Genomic DNA, 18365 nt, shown 5'->3' with positions numbered 1-18365 from the left:
GGTACTCCCTTATCCACTGGAGCGCCCTACCAGTTACTCCTGCCTGTTTCTCCAGCTTATGCATCAACCTTTTATGGGGTACTGTGTCAAAGGCTTTCCGACAGTCCAAAAAAATGCAGTCCGCCCACCCTTCTCTTTCTTGTTTAATCTTTGTCACCTGATTGTAGAATTCTATCAAGCCTGTAAGGCAAGATTTACCCTCCCTGAACCCATGTTGATGGGTTGTCACGAAGTCTCTTCTCTCCAGATGTGTTACTAGGTTTTTTCTCACAATCTTCTCCATCACCTTGCATGGTATACAAGTTAAGGACACTGGCTTGTAGTTCAGTGCCTCTTGTCTGTCACCCTTTTTGTATATTGGTACTACATTAGCAGTCTTCCATATTTCTGGTAGGTCCCCCGTTTCCAGTGACCTACTATACACTATGGAGAGTGGTAAGCAAAGTGCTCCTGCACACTCTTTCAATACCCATGGCGAGATTCCATCCGGCCCAACAGCTTTTCTCACATCCAGCTCCAATAGGTGCTTCTTGACCTCATGTCTTGTAATTTCGAACCTATCCAAGGTCACCTGGTTTGCTGCCCCTCTTCTAGCGCCGTGACATCTCCCTGTTCTATTGTAAAGACCTCCTGGAACCTTTTGTTGAGTTCTTCACACACCTCTTTGTCATTCTCTGTGTACCTGTCCTCGCCCACCCTAAGTTTCATCACCTGTTCCTTCACTGTTGTCTTCCTTCTGATGTGACTGTGTAGTAGCTTTGGTTCGGTCTTGGCTTTATTAGCTATATCATTTTCATACCTTTTCTCAGCTGCTCTTCTCACACTGACATACTCGTTCCTGGTTCTCTGGTATCTCTCTCTACTTTCTGGTGTTCTATTATTACGGAAGTTCCTCCATGCCCTTTTGTTCAGCTCCTTTGCTTTCATACATTCCCTATTAAACCACGGATTCTTCCTTTGCTTCTCTGTTTTTTCCTGTTGGGCTGGGACAAACCTGCTTACAGCCTCCTGACATTTTTGGGTGACATAGTCCATCATGTCTTGTACGGACTTGGTTCCAAGTTCTGTGTTCCAATGTATATCCCATAGGAATTTATTTATTTCCTCATAGTTTCCATTTCGGTATGCCAGCCCTTTGGTTCCCAGTTCTTTTTTGGGGGTGATAATTCCCAGCTCAACCAGGTACTCAAAGCTCAATATACTATGATCACTCATTCCCAAGGGGGCTTCCAACTTAACTTCCCTTATATCCGACTCATTTAGGGTAAATATCAGATCAAGCAAGGCTGGTTCATCCCCTCCTCTCATTCTTGTCGGTCCCTTGACGTGTTGACTTAGAAAGTTTCTTGTTGCTACATCCAGCAGCTTAGCTCTCCATGTGTCTGGGCCTCCACGTGGGTCTCTGTTCCCCCAATCTATCTTCCCATGGTTGAAGTCTCCCATGATTAGAAGTCTGGATCCGTTCCTGCTAGCCACATGTGTGTGTGTGTGTGTGTGTGTACTCACCTAATTGTGCTGGCGGGGGTTGAGCTCTGGCTCTTTGGTCCCGCTTCTCAACTGTCAAACAACTGTTGTACAGATTCCTGAGCTTACTGGGCTCTATCATATCTACATTTGAAGCTGTGTATGGAGTCAGCCTCCACCACATTACTGCCTAATGCATTCCATCTGTTAACTACTCTAACACTGAAAAAGTTCTTTCTAACGTCCCTGTGGCTCTTTTGGGTACTCAGTTTCCACCTGTGTCCCCTTGTTCGCGGACCACCTGTGTTAAACAGTTTATCTTTATCTACCCTGTCAATTCCTCTGAGAATTTTGTAGGTAGTGATCATGTTTTCCTTTACTCATCTGTCTTCTAGTGTCCTGAGGTGCATTTCTCACAGCCTTCGTAACTCATGCCTCTTAGTTCTGAGACTAGCCTAGTGGCATATCTCTGAACTTTTTCAAGCTTCGCCTTGTGCTTGACAAGGTACGGCCTCCATGCTGGGGCCTCATACTCCAGGATTATTCTTACATATGTGGTATACAAGGTTCTGAATGATTCCTTACACAGGTTCCTGAAGGCATTTCTGATGTTAGCCAGTCTCGCATATGCCGCAGATGTTATTCTTTTGATGTGGGCTTCAGGAGACAGGGCTGGTGTGATATCAACTCCTAGATCCTTCTCTCTGTCCGTTTCATGAAGGACTTCATCTCCCATTCTGTATCCTGTGTCTGGCCTCTTGTTTCCACTGCTTAGTTTCATTACCTTACATTTACTCGGGTTGAACATTAGTAGCCATTTGTTGGACCATTCATGCAGTCTGTCTAGGTCATCTTGTAGTCTCATACTGTCTTCCCCCGTCTTAATCCTCCTCATAATTTTTGCATCATCAGCAAACAATGAGAGGAATGATTCTATACCATCTGGAAGATCATTTACATATATAAGAAACAGTATGGGTCCAAGGACTGAACCCTGCGGTACCCCACTGGTGATGTCTCGCCAATCTGAGACCTCACCCCTCACAGTGACTCGCTGTCTTCTGTTACTTAGGTACTCCCTTATCCAATGGAGTACCTTCCCTTTCACTCCTGCCTGCACCTCCAGCTTTCGCACTAATCTCTTGTGTGGCACTGTGTCAAAGGCTTTCTGACAATCCAAAAATATGCAGTCTGCCCACCCCTCTCTTTCCTGCCTGATTCTTGTTGCCTGATCGTAGAATTCCATTAATCCTGTGAGGCATGACTTGCCATCCCTGAAACCATATTGGTGTTGTAACACAAAGTTCCTTTGCTCCAGATGTTCGACTAGCTTTTTTCGCACAATTTTCTCCATTAGCTTACATGGTATGCAAGTTAGGGACACTGGCCTGTAGTTCAGTGCCTCATGTCTATCCCCCTTCTTGTATATCGGGACCACGTTTGCCGCCTTCCAAATTTCTGGCAGTTCACCTGTTACCAGTGATTTGTTATACACCATGGAGAGTGGCAGGCACAGTGCTTCTGCTCCTTCCTTTAGTATCCATGGTGATATTCCATCCGGGCCTATAGCCTTTGTCACATCCAACTCTATCAAAAGCTTCCTTACATCTCCACTGGTAATCTTAAATTCCTCTAGTGGTGCCAGGTTAATTATTCCTTCTTTTATCTCTGGAACTTCTCCTTGCTCTAATGTGAAGACTTCCTGGAATTTCATATTGAGTTCCTCACACACTTCTTTGTCATTTGTAGGGAATCTGTCTGCCCCTATCCTCAGTTTCATTACCTGATCTTTCACGGTTGATTTTCTCCTGATGTGGCTGTGCAGCAATTTGGGTTGGGTCTTAGCCTTGCTTGATATGTCGTTTTCATATTGCCCTTCTGCCTCTCTTCTCACCCTGACGTATTCATTCCTGGTTCTCTAGTAACCTTCTCTGCTCTCAAGTGTCCTGTTTTTTTCTATAGTTTCTCCATGCTCTTTTACTTTGTTGCTTAGCTAGCTTACATCTCTGATTAAACCATGGGTTTCTCATCTGCATTTCAGTTTTTACCTTTTGGGCCAGGATAAACTTTTCTGCTACCTCCTTGCACTTCTGCGTGATGTATTCCATCATGTCTTGGGCCGTCTTTTCCCTTAGCGCTGATTCCCATGTTATATCCAATAGGAATTTTCTTATCTCCTCGTAATTTACCTTACAGAATGCAACCCTTTTGCTTTCAGTTCCCTTTCTCGAGTACTTTAACCCTTCTTCGACCAGATACTCAAACGTCAGTACACTGTGATCGCTCATTCCTACTGTGGCCTCGAAGTCAATTTCCCTTATGCCGGAGTTATTCAGAGTGAAGACTAGGTCGAGTCTCGCTGGTTCATCGTTTCCCCTCATCCTAGTGGGTTCTCTGACATGTTGGCCTATAAAGTTTCTTGTCGCCACCTCCACTAGTTTGGTTCTCCATGTATCCTTTCCTCCGTGCGGTTCCTTGTTCTATCCAGTCTATCCAGTGTGTGTCTGTCTGCCTTTGTCTGTCTGCCTCTGTTTGTCTGTCTGTCTGAGTCTCTGTGTCTGTCTGTCAGAGATAGACAGACAGACAGACACTCTCTCTCTTACACACACACACTTATTTGGTGAACCATACATACTATTACGTAATTTATTTAATTTTCTAATTTATTTAATAATACTTTTCTCAAGAATAAAATACACAAGTCACATAATCCACATCCGTTTTACTTTTTCTTGCAGCTGTCAGTAATATTAAATAATAATGAATTATAATTCTATGGGATTATCCTGTCCATTTTTTATATTAATGTGTAATTAGCTCTTGATACCATTATTCGTATAAAGTATATCAACTACATTCCCAAATATAAATGTTTGCAAACAACTTTTAACTTGAAAAAACGTTTCGTGTGTTGTTGTTGTTGAGGTGCAACGACGATAGAGGGAGCGTTTTGTGTGTGACGTCACATCGTCTGCCTGAACAATCAAAGGCCAATATGTAAAACTAACAGATTATATCGTTTACATAAAAGGTCAATACACTCTTAAGCACAAAAGAAGAGGCATCTCCCTTTTTCACTAATCTACATATATTATTTTTTTTTATTCACTGATCTACTTTATATTCCTTTCGATAGTAATGTGAATTATATACCAACCCGTCCTCGACTCAAGTACATTACATCCAGCGGTCGACCCCACAGACGCATTCATACATTTTTACATGCTGTTCATTCAGAATGGGAATTTTCTCAAATGGAAATTAATATTATAATATTTTGGCATCTTGTACATATATAGGCATAGGATAGGTTAGGTTAGGTAGTTGTTGTTAAAGATTTGCTACCTGGAACAAAGTTCCAAGTAGCACGGGCTATGGTGAGCTCGTAGTGCCTTGTTAAGGTCCTGTTAGCGATTATTTGTATTTGTAGTACGTGGGTGAAGCATTTACAGCGTTGTGGTTCGAAGAAAATTCGTCAGTGAAGCACTTGTTCCGGAAGTGTTCGAACATCAAGAGTTGTGAGTCGTGTGTAAACCGTTTTCCATTCATAAACAGGGGGTTTAGCGGGTGCATGGAATCACTTTTGGGTCTTTGTTTGGAGGACGGACTGTATATACACGAGTCCGTCCTCCAAACAAAGACCCAAAAGTGATTCTATACACCCGCCTAACCCTCTGTTTATGAATGAAATACAGTTTACACGACGACTCACAACTGATTTCGTTCGAACACTTCCAAAACAAGTGCTTCGCTGACGAATTTTGTTTGAACCACAATGCTGTAAATGCTTCACCCACGTACAACAAATACAAATAATCGCCAACAGAACCTAAACACCTAACCTAGCCTAACCTATGCCTATATATGCACAATATGCTAATATATTATAATATTAATTTATATTTGAGAAAATTTCCGTTTTAAATGAACAACATGTTCAAATTTATGAATGCGTCGGTGGGGTCGACCGCTGGATGCAATCCGTCCTCGACTCAAGTCCATTACATCCAGCGGTCGACCCCAGCTTCCGTATTTCCTCATATACTAAAGTTGTATACTTATCAATTGCAGCTGTAGTTGTATCTACTGAAGTTGCATCTACTGAACCTAGATCAAACCTGTATTTCTCAGCTTCTGCGGGTTGTCTTATTTTAACCTGTAGGTGCTTGTGTTGTCGCAGGGTCTCCTGCTCAGCCAACAGTATCCACGCCCTTCTCTCCACTACCTGAAGATTGAATAAGAAAACGTGTATATTAATTTACATCAGTTTTTCCACAACAATTTACAGACGCTATGCTTTTGGCACTCTTGTGCAGGTGATGAGTCACAATAACGTGGCTGAAGAGTTCAAGACCAAACCACACATCAGACAATGAAGGAACGACGAAGTTCGGTCCGACCTGGACAATTATCGACCAGTGGACACTCATGCTTTGGCTGCTGGGCAAAGTACACCACTCCCATTCTGACAATATTTTGCTGTATTACATAGGAATCTGAAAAGTTTTCTCAACCTTCACACCTTTAATAGCGAGGGTTGTCCCCAGTTGCATCTTCCTTCTCCACTACGGCACTATAACACCCTCACAGTGACCTCTCTTTAAACACGTGTGGGGAGCCGGAGTCCATACCATGCTTGGTGAATTGGATTCCATTTTGCCAGTGACACATTTTGTAGGGGTGTCTCACCATTGTTGTGAGGCACCTACAGCCGCTGTGATCAATATATATACGCACAGGCTTATCCTATGATTTACAGTCAAAATGTATACAAATTTAATTATGACACAGTACAGCACTTTAGAGTAGAAAATACATAATACAGTATAGCATAACTATAATTCTAAGGAAATGTTTACTTACTTTACTAGGAGAGTAGTATTTTGAAATGCAATTGTATTTATACTCATGGAGCTTCACCTTTAGCATAATAAGAAGAGTACAATCTCTTCCCATCAAACGTTCGTCTTCAACACTAACAATTCACAGACAATTTATTATGTAGGGAATGTTCATCACTCGTAGAGGAATATTGTGAAGGGAATGTTCATCACTCGTAGAGGAATATTGTGAAGGGAATGTTCACCACTCGTAGAGGAATATTGTGAAGGGAATGTTCACCACTCGTAAAGGAATATTGTGAAGGGAATGTTCACCACTCGTCAACCCGTTCTCACACAAGACAGCACATATATGACTTAATGCTTAAAGTCAATATGTTGAATATGAATTAGTAAATATGTGATATATTCCCAGTTACTTTTTTTTCCAAGGCCCAAACTCTTCCTCACGTACCAACTTGCGTGTCACAGTACCCGTCCGTCAACCTAGATAGCAGAATAGTCGTGATTGGTTCAATTATAAGGAAAATTGTACTTTTCAGGTCCCACATGGGTTGTGAAATTTACCTACTATTGTCCATGCTCTTAGAATATTATAGATCAGCTACTTCCTATTGAAGGTTCGTAGTTTTGTTTTGAGAAATATTAGTTGTTCTTAGTAAATTATAATAAGCACTAAAAATTATTACATAGAATAACAGTCCTTCACCAATCAATATTATATACCATAGTTGGTGCTTTACAAATCTTTAAAGGATGTTTTGTAGGAACGCTAACAGAAAACGATGGTTCATTGGAATGTCTATGGGGTAGACTACTCTAAACAGGATGGTATTGTGTCTACTATACCAACTACAGGATCGGTATATTGTCCACTACCACCTGTTAGGTGAGTAAGGGGTGCAATACCACCCACAGGATGGGTATGAGGGTCACATCCACCCAGAGGATGAGAATGGGGATCACATTCACCCACAGGAAGGGTATGGGGTCCAATACCACCCACAGGATGAGTATGGCGTCCACTACAACCCACAGGATGGGTATGGGGCTCCAACCACCCATAGAATGGGTATGGGGCTCCAACCACCCATAAAATGGGTATGGGGTCCAATAACACCCACTGGATGTGTATATGGCGTCCATTGCCGCGCGTCGAGCTCGAAAACCTCAGCATTCATCTCAGAACCATGCCTATTTCACGCAGATTCCTTAATAAACGTAAAAGTTTTATATGTCACAAGAAAGATAGAAACATAAGCTTCATTCTAAATACCTTACCATGGGCATATTTAAATTTAAACCGAAGATACGTGTACTTTTATAATAGCCGAGCTCCGACCCCGGACAGATCGATCGACCGAGCAACTCTCTCTCAGAACAATGTTTATTTCACGTGAATTCGTTAGTAAACATATATGTTTTATATGTCTCAAGAAAGACAGACATATAAGCTTCACTTTAAACACTTTACTATAGACATATTTAAATTTCTAATGAAGATTATTGTATTTTAAAAATTACGGAGCTCCCACCCCGTACAGACTGAACGACAGAGCAACTCTCTCTCAGATCAATGTTTATTTCACGTAAATTCGTTAATAAACACAAATGTTTTATAAGTCTTAAGCAAGATAGAAATAAGAGCTTCATTTTAAATACATTACAATAGACATATTTATAGCTCAAGTGAAGATACATATGTTTTTATAGTAGCGCTCAGTAGCTTGTCGGGCATGGAGTGCAGACGCCTACGCACTTGCCGATATATTGTATAATTAACAAAGATACGCTAATAAAGCCTAAAATCTTATATGCCTCCAGAAAGACCGATATATGAACATTATTACAATTGCACCAAATGAAATATATCATGTTCGAGAACAAAGATATATCAATTTTAAATTAAGTTTCGACTCTCTCTCGGGTGAGAAGAGATGGAGCAACTCTCGCCCCATCTATTGGAGATTCTGTGCACTAAATACCCAAAGCTACTCAAACCCTCCTAGCATTATTTAAGTAATGAAGTAATATGGTATATTTACTCACTATAATGTGGGTGCTGAATGCAGAACATGAGAAAACATATATTTACTCCAAACTAATATAATTTCATTATGAAATAAGTAGCATCAAAGGAAGTCGATGGTCCAAGCAGCAATGTTGTGGAGCGACTTATCCAAGATATATCGTTGTTTGGAAAGTGTTTGTTGGCATATCCAGTTGTCGCACTTCTCTGCTCAAATTATCACAAATTTAAATTATAATGTTAACAAGTAGAATACGTATTTTTAATAAAATCTAACATAACTAGCCAGAAAACATTTAACATTAATTAAAAAATATATGTTTGGAAGTTAAATCGACTTCATAGGACAATGGTTTTGTTATATATACTCGTTATTCGTTGACATGCGTTCGCTACTTAAACTACCATGTACTGTACTTATGTAAAATCTCCCATGTCTCTTCGCTCATCTCACCGAACCCTACAGGCTCTGTGATATATTGTTTAATTAATTGAGATTCACAAATAAAGCTAATAATTGTATATGTTATCAAAAAGGCAGAGCTTAGTTTAGTTCATTTATTATGCACTCCATACCCATCCTATGGACGATAGTGGAGTGTTACAGAGGCACATAATGGGCTCAGGGAATGAGCCCCACAATTCATATAGCCAAGCAAGTTATAATCTTGATAAGCTAGTTACAAAAGTCAATACACATTGTCACATCAACAATGGGCTCGAGACCGACCACAAGTACAGTTTATAATTTAAGCAACTGATTTATATGGAGGGCTAGTGTCACAATTGATATGTTTATCCTACACATAACCCCCTCTCCCCCATCCAATGGGCAGGGGTGGATAGGTTACAATCAAGTTTTTTTTTTGCGTTTTATTCAGAGATTAGGTCTTATTAGGTGAGGAAAGATATTCATATTTTAAAGAAGGTTTCTTGGCTCTCCATTTGTAACAAACTTACACATTGATGGAAAATATACAACCTTTTGAAAATCAATATTAGTTTGATCTAGATATTGTAATTAACGAAAGTATTTATGTCATCAGAAAGGTAGAAATATAGGATACATTTAAAATCCTTTGTCATAAATATAACTGAAGTGAAAACGAAGATATATGCGTTTTGATAGTTACATGATGGCTTGCTCTGAGAGTGTGAAGCCCTGCACACCAGCCAATAAATTGTATAATTAGTTTCCATATATTTTAATTAATCTTAAAAATCTATATGTCAGAAGAAAGGAAGATGTAGTCGTTAATGTGACAACATTTAAAAATATATATCTCTTAAGTTAAATAAATAATACCACCTTATCGCCGGTGTCCGGACACATGAAAATTACCTAGGTATCAGTATCCAGCCAGGCGGGGATCACAGGCTGCACAATACTGATAAATTATGTAATGCACTACTTGTGGTCCATCTCGAACCCATTTATGATGTGACGACTTATAGTGAATTTTGTAACTAGCTCATTAAGATTGTATCTTGCTTAGCTAAATGAATTGTGGGGTTCGGTCCATTCATTTTCTTTCTTTATTATGCACCCCATAATACCCATCCTGTGGGCGGTGGTGTAAAGGATTACAGAGGCACATAATCGGTTCAGGAACTGAACCCTCTAGTTCGTTTAGTTAAGCAAATAACAATCTTTTGACGCTAGTTACAAAATTATTAATGTACACATACTTATGCATACATGTACATATACATACGTACACATATATAAATACACATAAATATCCACATAAATAAATATGTGGATGGGGGAGGGGGAGGGAGGGTGGGATAGTCAAATCCACCCTCCAACATCTGGACACCAGCCTCCACAACACTCCATCAGCCTCCAGCTGATGCTTGTAGATGCTTCATCTAACCTCACCTATGTCACACATTAACCTACAGTTCCTGTGATATTTAAACTCCTCATCACAGTGGCGTCTCACCATTATAAACTGTATTGGATTTTGTCCCGAAATAGCTATATGCTGGCTGGACGCGTATGTATGTATGTATGTATGTATGTATGTATGTATGTATGTATGTATGTATGTATGTATGTATGTATGTATGTATGTATGAATGGATAGATGGATGGATGTATGTATGTACGCATGCATGCATGTATGTATGCATGTATGTATGTATGTATGTATGTATGTATGTATGTATGTATGTATGCATGCATGCATGCATGCATGCATGTATGTATGTATGTATGTATGTATGTATGTATGAATGGATATATGGATGGATGTATGTATGTACGCATGCATGTATGCATGTATGTATGTATGTATGTATGTATGTATGTATGTATGTATGTATGCATGTATGTATGTATGTATGTATGTATGTATGTATGTATGTATGTATGGATAGATGGATGGATGTATGTATGTACGCATGCATGTATGTATGTATGTATGTAATGTATGTATGTATGTATGTATTTATATACGCATGTATATACGCATGTATTTATATACGCATGTATGTATGTATGTATGTATGTATGTATGTATGTATGTATGTATGTATGTATGTATGCATGTATGTATGTATGTATGTATGTATGTATGTATGTATGTATGTATGTATGTATGAATGGATGCACGCATGCATGTATGTATGGATGTATGTATGTATGTATGTATGTATGTATTCCCAATCACGTTAAAGACTCCCCCTCTATCATCCAGTTTAAGAGAAAAACAACTATGTACTAAATAATCGACTCCTTGTAACTTTAATTATGCTGACCTTCCTATCTGTATTCAGACTGAGCCTACCATCATTAAAGGTGATTATAACGCTAGACATAGGAATATTGGTAATTCGCAGTTCAGTAATCGTAACGGCAACTAGTGTCACTATTAGGTAGTCACGATGATGCACAGATTGTGGGTGACCTTGAACCGACGCATATCTACGGGAGTATTCCTGATCTATGTCTCGGTTTCAACGTCTCCCACACCGTGTGCGCCTCGTCAATAGTGCCAGTTATGGCGTCTGATCATCTGGCCATATTAGCCACTGTAAGCATTGGCAGCTCTATCCTCCCTGGTGGAGTGTTCAAGCGGAAGAGGCTGGCTGTGCCCATCGATCAACGAGACAATTTTGTTGCTCATGTGTCAGATTGGTGCAGTTCATCTGAGCCTTCATCAGTTGAAGATTTTAACAATGAGCTCACAGGTACTATCAACCAGTTTATAGAATCACTTGATCCATCGTCCAGGCCACGTAACCCAAATTACACTGGTCATAGCACTTATGTTTATTATAATGATTCTAAATTGCAGACACTAAAACGCACTGCCAGAATAATTGGACTAGCTTGTAGAAGGACCCGCACTGCTGAAATGCTTCGGCTCTTTCAAGCGGCTCTGGCTAAGGCCAGGGAACGTATGGTGGAGCTGAGGCAGACAGACTGGGAAACTTTTGTCCGTGGTCTCAATTCTCACACGCCACTAAGTCGGGCATGGAAGGATATCAACAAGATCAAAGGGAAAAATGCTGCAGAGATCTCGTACCCTAATCCTCTGCACAGAGCAAATGAGCTTATTGGTGCTTGGGCCACGACTTCCAGCTTTGACAGTCTTCCTCTACCCTCACAGAATGAATTAAATGATAGATATACTGATAGGGCAAGGCTCATTGACTTCATGCGTCATCAAGAGGATGACTGTGACATGCTTTTACTGAATACGAACTAGATTCTGCTCTACATAAAGGCAAAGCTACATCACCCGGGGAGGATGGAGTTACTGACGGCATACTGCATATGCTTCTGCTAGTTCCAGGGAATACCTTTCTTCAATTGTATAATATGAGCTATGTAACTGGGGACTCTATGTAACTCTTCTTTCTAGTGAGTACATTTGGAGGGCTTTGAGACGATCCCAATAATTTAGGTGCTTTATTGCGTCTATGCGTGCCGTATATGTTCTCTGTATTCCCTCTATTTCAGCAATCTCTCCTGCTCTGAAGGGGGAAGTGAGTACTGAGCAGTACTCAAGACGGGACAACACAAGTGACTTGAAGAGTACAACCATTGTGATGGGATCCCTGGATTTGAAAGTTCTCGTAATCTATCCTATCATTTTTCTGGCTGTCGCAATATTTGCTTGGTTATGCTCCTTAAACGTTAGGTCGTCAGACATTATTATTCCCAAATCCTTTACATGCTGTTTTCCTACTATGGGTACATTTGATTGTGTTTTGTACTCTGTATTATGTTTAAGGTCCTCATTTTTACCGTACCTGAGTACCTGGAATTTATCACTGTTAAATATCATGTTATTTTCTGATGCCCAGTCGAAAACTTTATTAATATCAGCTTGAAGTTTTTCAATATCCTCAGCCGAGGTAATTTTCATACTGATTTTTGTGTCAAATCCTTTAATTAAATCCTTTAAAAAGGATAAATCCTTTAATTGGTTGAAATTGGTTTTAACATTCGAAATCTAATTTGTTGATGTTAAATAATATAATATGTTGATGTTGATAATATAAGGTTCAAATTTATTAAGATACATACTTTAAAAACTATTTCTATTTGATACCAACAGTATCACGTTAAGAGAAGCATCTCGCCTTGCTAACCCAAGTATAAAATATATAAAGAAACGGTGCAACTGTACTGGTATCTGCAGTACAAATTTATGTCCCTATTTAAAAAAAAAAAATAAACTGCACCAATCACTGCCACTCCTCACACCAATGCAACAATAAGGAGAGTGATAACAGTGCTTCACATTCGACAATGTTAAATTATTTAACAAATGACGAGATAATGAACATTGGAACAAATGTACAGCTCTCTGACCTTCATATAAAATCTGCATGTGACCTCATCAAGCAAACTGTGCCAAGCCTAGAAGGCCTTCATGACCCAGCGTGGTAGCGGGACCTCTCCTGGCCAGTTACAGTTGGTGAATTTATTCAAATTATCCAAGTTGATGGTTGTCACTGGGCCACCGTTTCCAACATTGGAGTAACTGGACAAATTAACATATACGACACCAGGCATAAATTACCATCCAAATCTACTGAAGTTATCTTGTATGCTCTTGCTAATTGCCAGGATGATAAGCTGATATGCAATATAATGAATGTCAGCAGACACAAAGACTCAAGTATGAGTGGGGTATATGCTGTGGCGTTTGCTGCATCACTTGCAAGTGGTGTAGATCCGGTGAACCTCGTATGATATGCAGAATGAGACAACATCTTCAAGAGAACTTTAAAGGAAAGTGTCTCATCTCATTCCCTGCAGCTCAGACACTGAGAAGAAAACGAATCATCCGGTCATGCTCGATGGAAGTGTACTGCATTTGCAGAAAGCCAAATGATTTGAAGCTGATGGTATGCTGTGACCGTTGCAATATTTGGCACCATGGATCATGTGTAGGTGTTACAGAATATAATGATGATTCGTGGATTTGTTTCTTGTGCGCTAGCAAGTTGTAAATTATAATTTAAAATACTTAATTAATACATTATTATTATTATTATTATTATTATTATTATTATTACTATAAGTCGTCAAATCATAAATGGGTTCGAGATCGACCACAAGTAGTGCATTATATAATTTATCAGTATTGTGCAGCCTGTGATCCCCGCCTGGCTGGATACTGATACCTAGGTAATTTTCATGTGTCCGGACACCGGCGATAAGGTGGTATTATTTATTTAACTTAAGAGATATATATTTTTAAATGTTGTCACATTAACGACTACATCTTCCTTTCTTCTGACATATAGATTTTTAAGATTAATTAAAATATATGGAAACTAATTATACAATTTATTGGCTGGTGTGCAGGGCTTCACACTCTCAGAGCAAGCCATCAAGTAACTATCAAAACGCATATATCTTCGTTTTCACTTCAGTTATATTTATGACAAAGGATTTTAAATGTATCCTATATTTCTACCTTTCTGATGACATAAATACTTTCGTTAATTACAATATCTAGATCAAACTAATATTGATTTTCAAAAGGTTGTATATTTTCCATCAATGTGTAAGTTTGTTACAAATGGAGAGCCAAGAAACCTTCTTTAAAATATGAATATCTTTCCTCACCTAATAAGACCTAATCTCTGAATAAAACGCAAAAAAAAAAAACTTGATTGTAACCTATCCACCCCTGCCCATTGGATGGGGGAGAGGGGGTTATGTGTAGGATAAACATATCAATTGTGACACTAGCCCTCCATATAAATCAGTTGCTTAAATTATAAACTGTACTTGTGGTCGGTCTCGAGCCCATTGTTGATGTGACAATGTGTATTGACTTTTGTAACTAGCTTATCAAGATTATAACTTGCTTGGCTATATGAATTGTGGGGCTCATTCCCTGAGCCCATTATGTGCCTCTGTAACACTCCACTATCGTCCATAGGATGGGTATGGAGTGCATAATAAATGAACTAAACTAAGCTCTGCCTTTTTGATAACATATACAATTATTAGCTTTATTTGTGAATCTCAATTAATTAAACAATATATCACAGAGCCTGTAGGGTTCGGTGAGATGAGCGAAGAGACATGGGAGATTTTACATAAGTACAGTACATGGTAGTTTAAGTAGCGAACGCATGTCAACGAATAACGAGTATATATAACAAAACCATTGTCCTATGAAGTCGATTTAACTTCCAAACATATATTTTTTAATTAATGTTAAATGTTTTCTGGCTAGTTATGTTAGATTTTATTAAAAATACGTATTCTACTTGTTAACATTATAATTTAAATTTGTGATAATTTGAGCAGAGAAGTGCGACAACTGGATATGCCAACAAACACTTTCCAAACAACGATATATCTTGGATAAGTCGCTCCACAACATTGCTGCTTGGACCATCGACTTCCTTTGATGCTACTTATTTCATAATGAAATTATATTAGTTTGGAGTAAATATATGTTTTCTCATGTTCTGCATTCAGCACCCACATTATAGTGAGTAAATATACCATATTACTTCATTACTTAAATAATGCTAGGAGGGTTTGAGTAGCTTTGGGTATTTAGTGCACAGAATCTCCAATAGATGGGGCGAGAGTCGCCCCATCTCTTCTCACCCGAGAGAGAGTCGAAACTTAATTTAAAATTGATATATCTTTGTTCTCGAACATGATATATTTCATTTGGTGCAATTATAATAATGTTCATATATCGGTCTTTCTGGAGGCATATAAGATTTTAGGCTTTATTAGCGTATCTTTGTTAATTATACAATATATCGGCAAGTGCGTAGGCGTCTGCACTCCATGCCCGACACGCTACTGAGCGCTACTATAAAAACATATGTATCTTCACTTGAGCTATAAATATGTCTATTGTAATGTATTTAAAATGAAGCTCTTATTTCTATCTTGTTTAAGACTTATAAAACATTTGTGTTTATTAACGAATTTACGTGAAATAAACATTGATCTGAGAGAGAGTTGCTCTGTCGTTCAGTCTGTACGGGGTGGGAGCTCCGTAATTTTTAAAATACAATAATCTTCATTAGAAATTTAAATATGTCTATAGTAAAGTGTTTAAAGTGAAGCTTATATGTCTGTCTTTCTTGAGACATATAAAACATATATGTTTACTAACGAATTCACGTGAAATAAACATTGTTCTGAGAGAGAGTTGCTCGGTCGATCGATCTGTCCGGGGTCGGAGCTCGGCTATTATAAAAGTACACGTATCTTCGGTTTAAATTTAAATATGCCCATGGTAAGGTATTTAGAATGAAGCTTATATTTCTATCTTTCTTGTGACATATAAAACTTTTACGTTTATTAAGGAATCTGCGTGAAATAGGCATGGTTCTGAGATGAATGCTGCGGTTTTCGAGCTCGACGCGCGGCAATGGACGCCATATACACATCCAGTGGGTGTTATTGGACCCCATACCCATTTTATGGGTGGTTGGAGCCCCATACCCATTCTATGGGTGGTTGGAGCCCCATACCCATTCTATGGGTGGTTGGAGCCCCATACCCATCCTGTGGGTTGTAGTGGACGCCATACTCATCCTGTGGGTGGTATTGGACCCCATACCCTTCCTGTGGGTGGATGTGATCCCCATACTCATCCTCTGGGTGGATGTGACCCTCATACCCATCCTGTGGGTGGTATTGCACCCCTTACTCACCTAACAGGTGGTAGTGGACAATATACCGATCCTGTAGTTGGTATAGTAGACACAATACCATCCTGTTTAGAGTAGTTTACCCCACAGACATTCCAATGAACCATCGTTTTCTGTTAGCGTTCCTACAAAACATCCTTTAAAGATTTGTAAAGCACCAACTATGGTATATAATATTAATTGGTGAAGGACTGTTATTCTATGTAATAATTTTTAGTGCTTATTATAATTTATTAAGAACAACTAATATTTCTCAAAACAAAACTACGAACCTTCAATAGGAAGTAGCTGATCTATAATATTCTAAGAGCATGGACAATAGTAGGTAAATTTCACAACCCATGTGGGACCTGAAAAGTACAATTTTCCTTATAATTGAACCAATCACGACTATTCTGCTATCTAGGTTGACGGACGGGTACTGTGAGACGCAAGTTGGTACGTGAGGAAGAGTTTGGGCCTTGGAAAAAAAAGTAACTGGGAATATATCACATATTTACTAATTCATATTCAACATATTGACTTTAAGCATTAAGTCATATATGTGCTGTCTTGTGTGAGAACGGGTTGCACTCGTAGAGGAATATTGTGAAGGGAATGTTCACCACTCGTAGAGGAATATTGTGAAGGGAATGTTCACCACTCGTAGAGGAATATTGTGAAGGGAATGTTCACCACTCGTAAAGGAATATTGTGAAGGGAATGTTCACCACTCGTAGAGGAATATTGTGAAGGGAATGTTCACCACTCGTAGAGGAATATTGTGAAGGGAATGTTCACCACTCGTAGAGGAATATTGTGAAGGGAATGTTCACCACTCGTAAAGGAATATTGTGAAGGGAATGTTCACCACTCGTAGAAGAATATTGTGAAGGGAATGTTCACCACTCGTAGAGGAATATTGTGAAGGGAATATTCACCACTCGTAGAGGAATATTGTGAAGGGAATGTTCACCACTCGTAAAGGAATATTGTGAAGGGAATGTTCACCACTCGTAGAGGAATATTGTGAAGGGAATGTTCACCACTCGTAGAGGAATATTGTGAAGGGAATGTTCACCACTCGTAGAGGAATAATGTGAAGGGAATGTTCATCACTCGTAGAGGAATATTGTGAAGGGAATGTTCATCACTCGTAGAGGAATATTGTGAAGGGAATGTTCACCACTCGTAGAGGAATATTGTGAAGGGAATGTTCATCACTCGTAGAGGAATATTGTGAAGGGAATGTTCACCACTCGTAGAGGAATATTGTGAAGGGAATGTTCACCACACGTAAAGGAATATTGTGAAGGGAATGTTCACCACTCGTAGAGGAATATTGTGAAGGGAATGTTCACCACTCGTAGAGGAATATTGTGAAGGGAATGTTCACCACTCGTAAAGGAATATTGTGAAGGGAATGTTCACCACTCGTAGAGGAATATTGTGAAGGGAATGTTCACCACTCGTAGAGGAATATTGTGTAGGGAATGTTCACCACTCGTAGAGGAATATTGTGAAGGGAATGTTCACCACTCGTAGAGGAATATTGTGAAGGGAATGTTCATCACTCGTAGAGGAATATTGTGAAGGGAATGTTCACCACTCGTAGAGGAATATTGTGAAGGGAATGTTCACCACTCGTAAAGGAATATTGTGAAGGGAATGTTCACCACTCGTAGAGGAATATTGTGAAGGGAATGTTCATCACTCGTAGAGGAATATTGTGAAGGGAATGTTCACCACTCGTAGAGGAATATTGTGAAGGGAATGTTCACCACTCGTAAAGGAATATTGTGAAGGGAATGTTCACCACTCGTAGAGGAATATTGTGTAGGGAATGTTCACCACTCGTAGAGGAATATTGTGTAGGGAATGTTCACCACTCG

At 39.2% G+C, this 18365-nt stretch overlaps 1 protein-coding gene across 2 annotated transcripts in view; it reads right to left on the bottom strand.

Moving 5' to 3' along the window:
* LOC123774193 (flotillin-1) overlaps positions 1–18365 on the bottom strand; it is a 156223-nt gene that overhangs the window by 27439 nt on the left and 110419 nt on the right. For both annotated transcript variants that reach the window (XM_045768339.2, XM_069312679.1), the window contains one exon: positions 5583–5689. In XM_045768339.2, the coding sequence (XP_045624295.2) occupies positions 5583–5689 (107 nt within the window). The remainder of the gene's footprint in view (positions 1–5582; positions 5690–18365) is intronic.

The sequence above is a fragment of the Procambarus clarkii genome, chromosome 73, assembly GCF_040958095.1.
Source record: "Procambarus clarkii isolate CNS0578487 chromosome 73, FALCON_Pclarkii_2.0, whole genome shotgun sequence".
Classification (NCBI taxonomy): domain Eukaryota; kingdom Metazoa; phylum Arthropoda; class Malacostraca; order Decapoda; family Cambaridae; genus Procambarus; species Procambarus clarkii.
The sequence above is the reverse complement of the archived record's forward strand: the minus strand, read 5'-3'. Positions and strand labels throughout refer to the sequence as shown.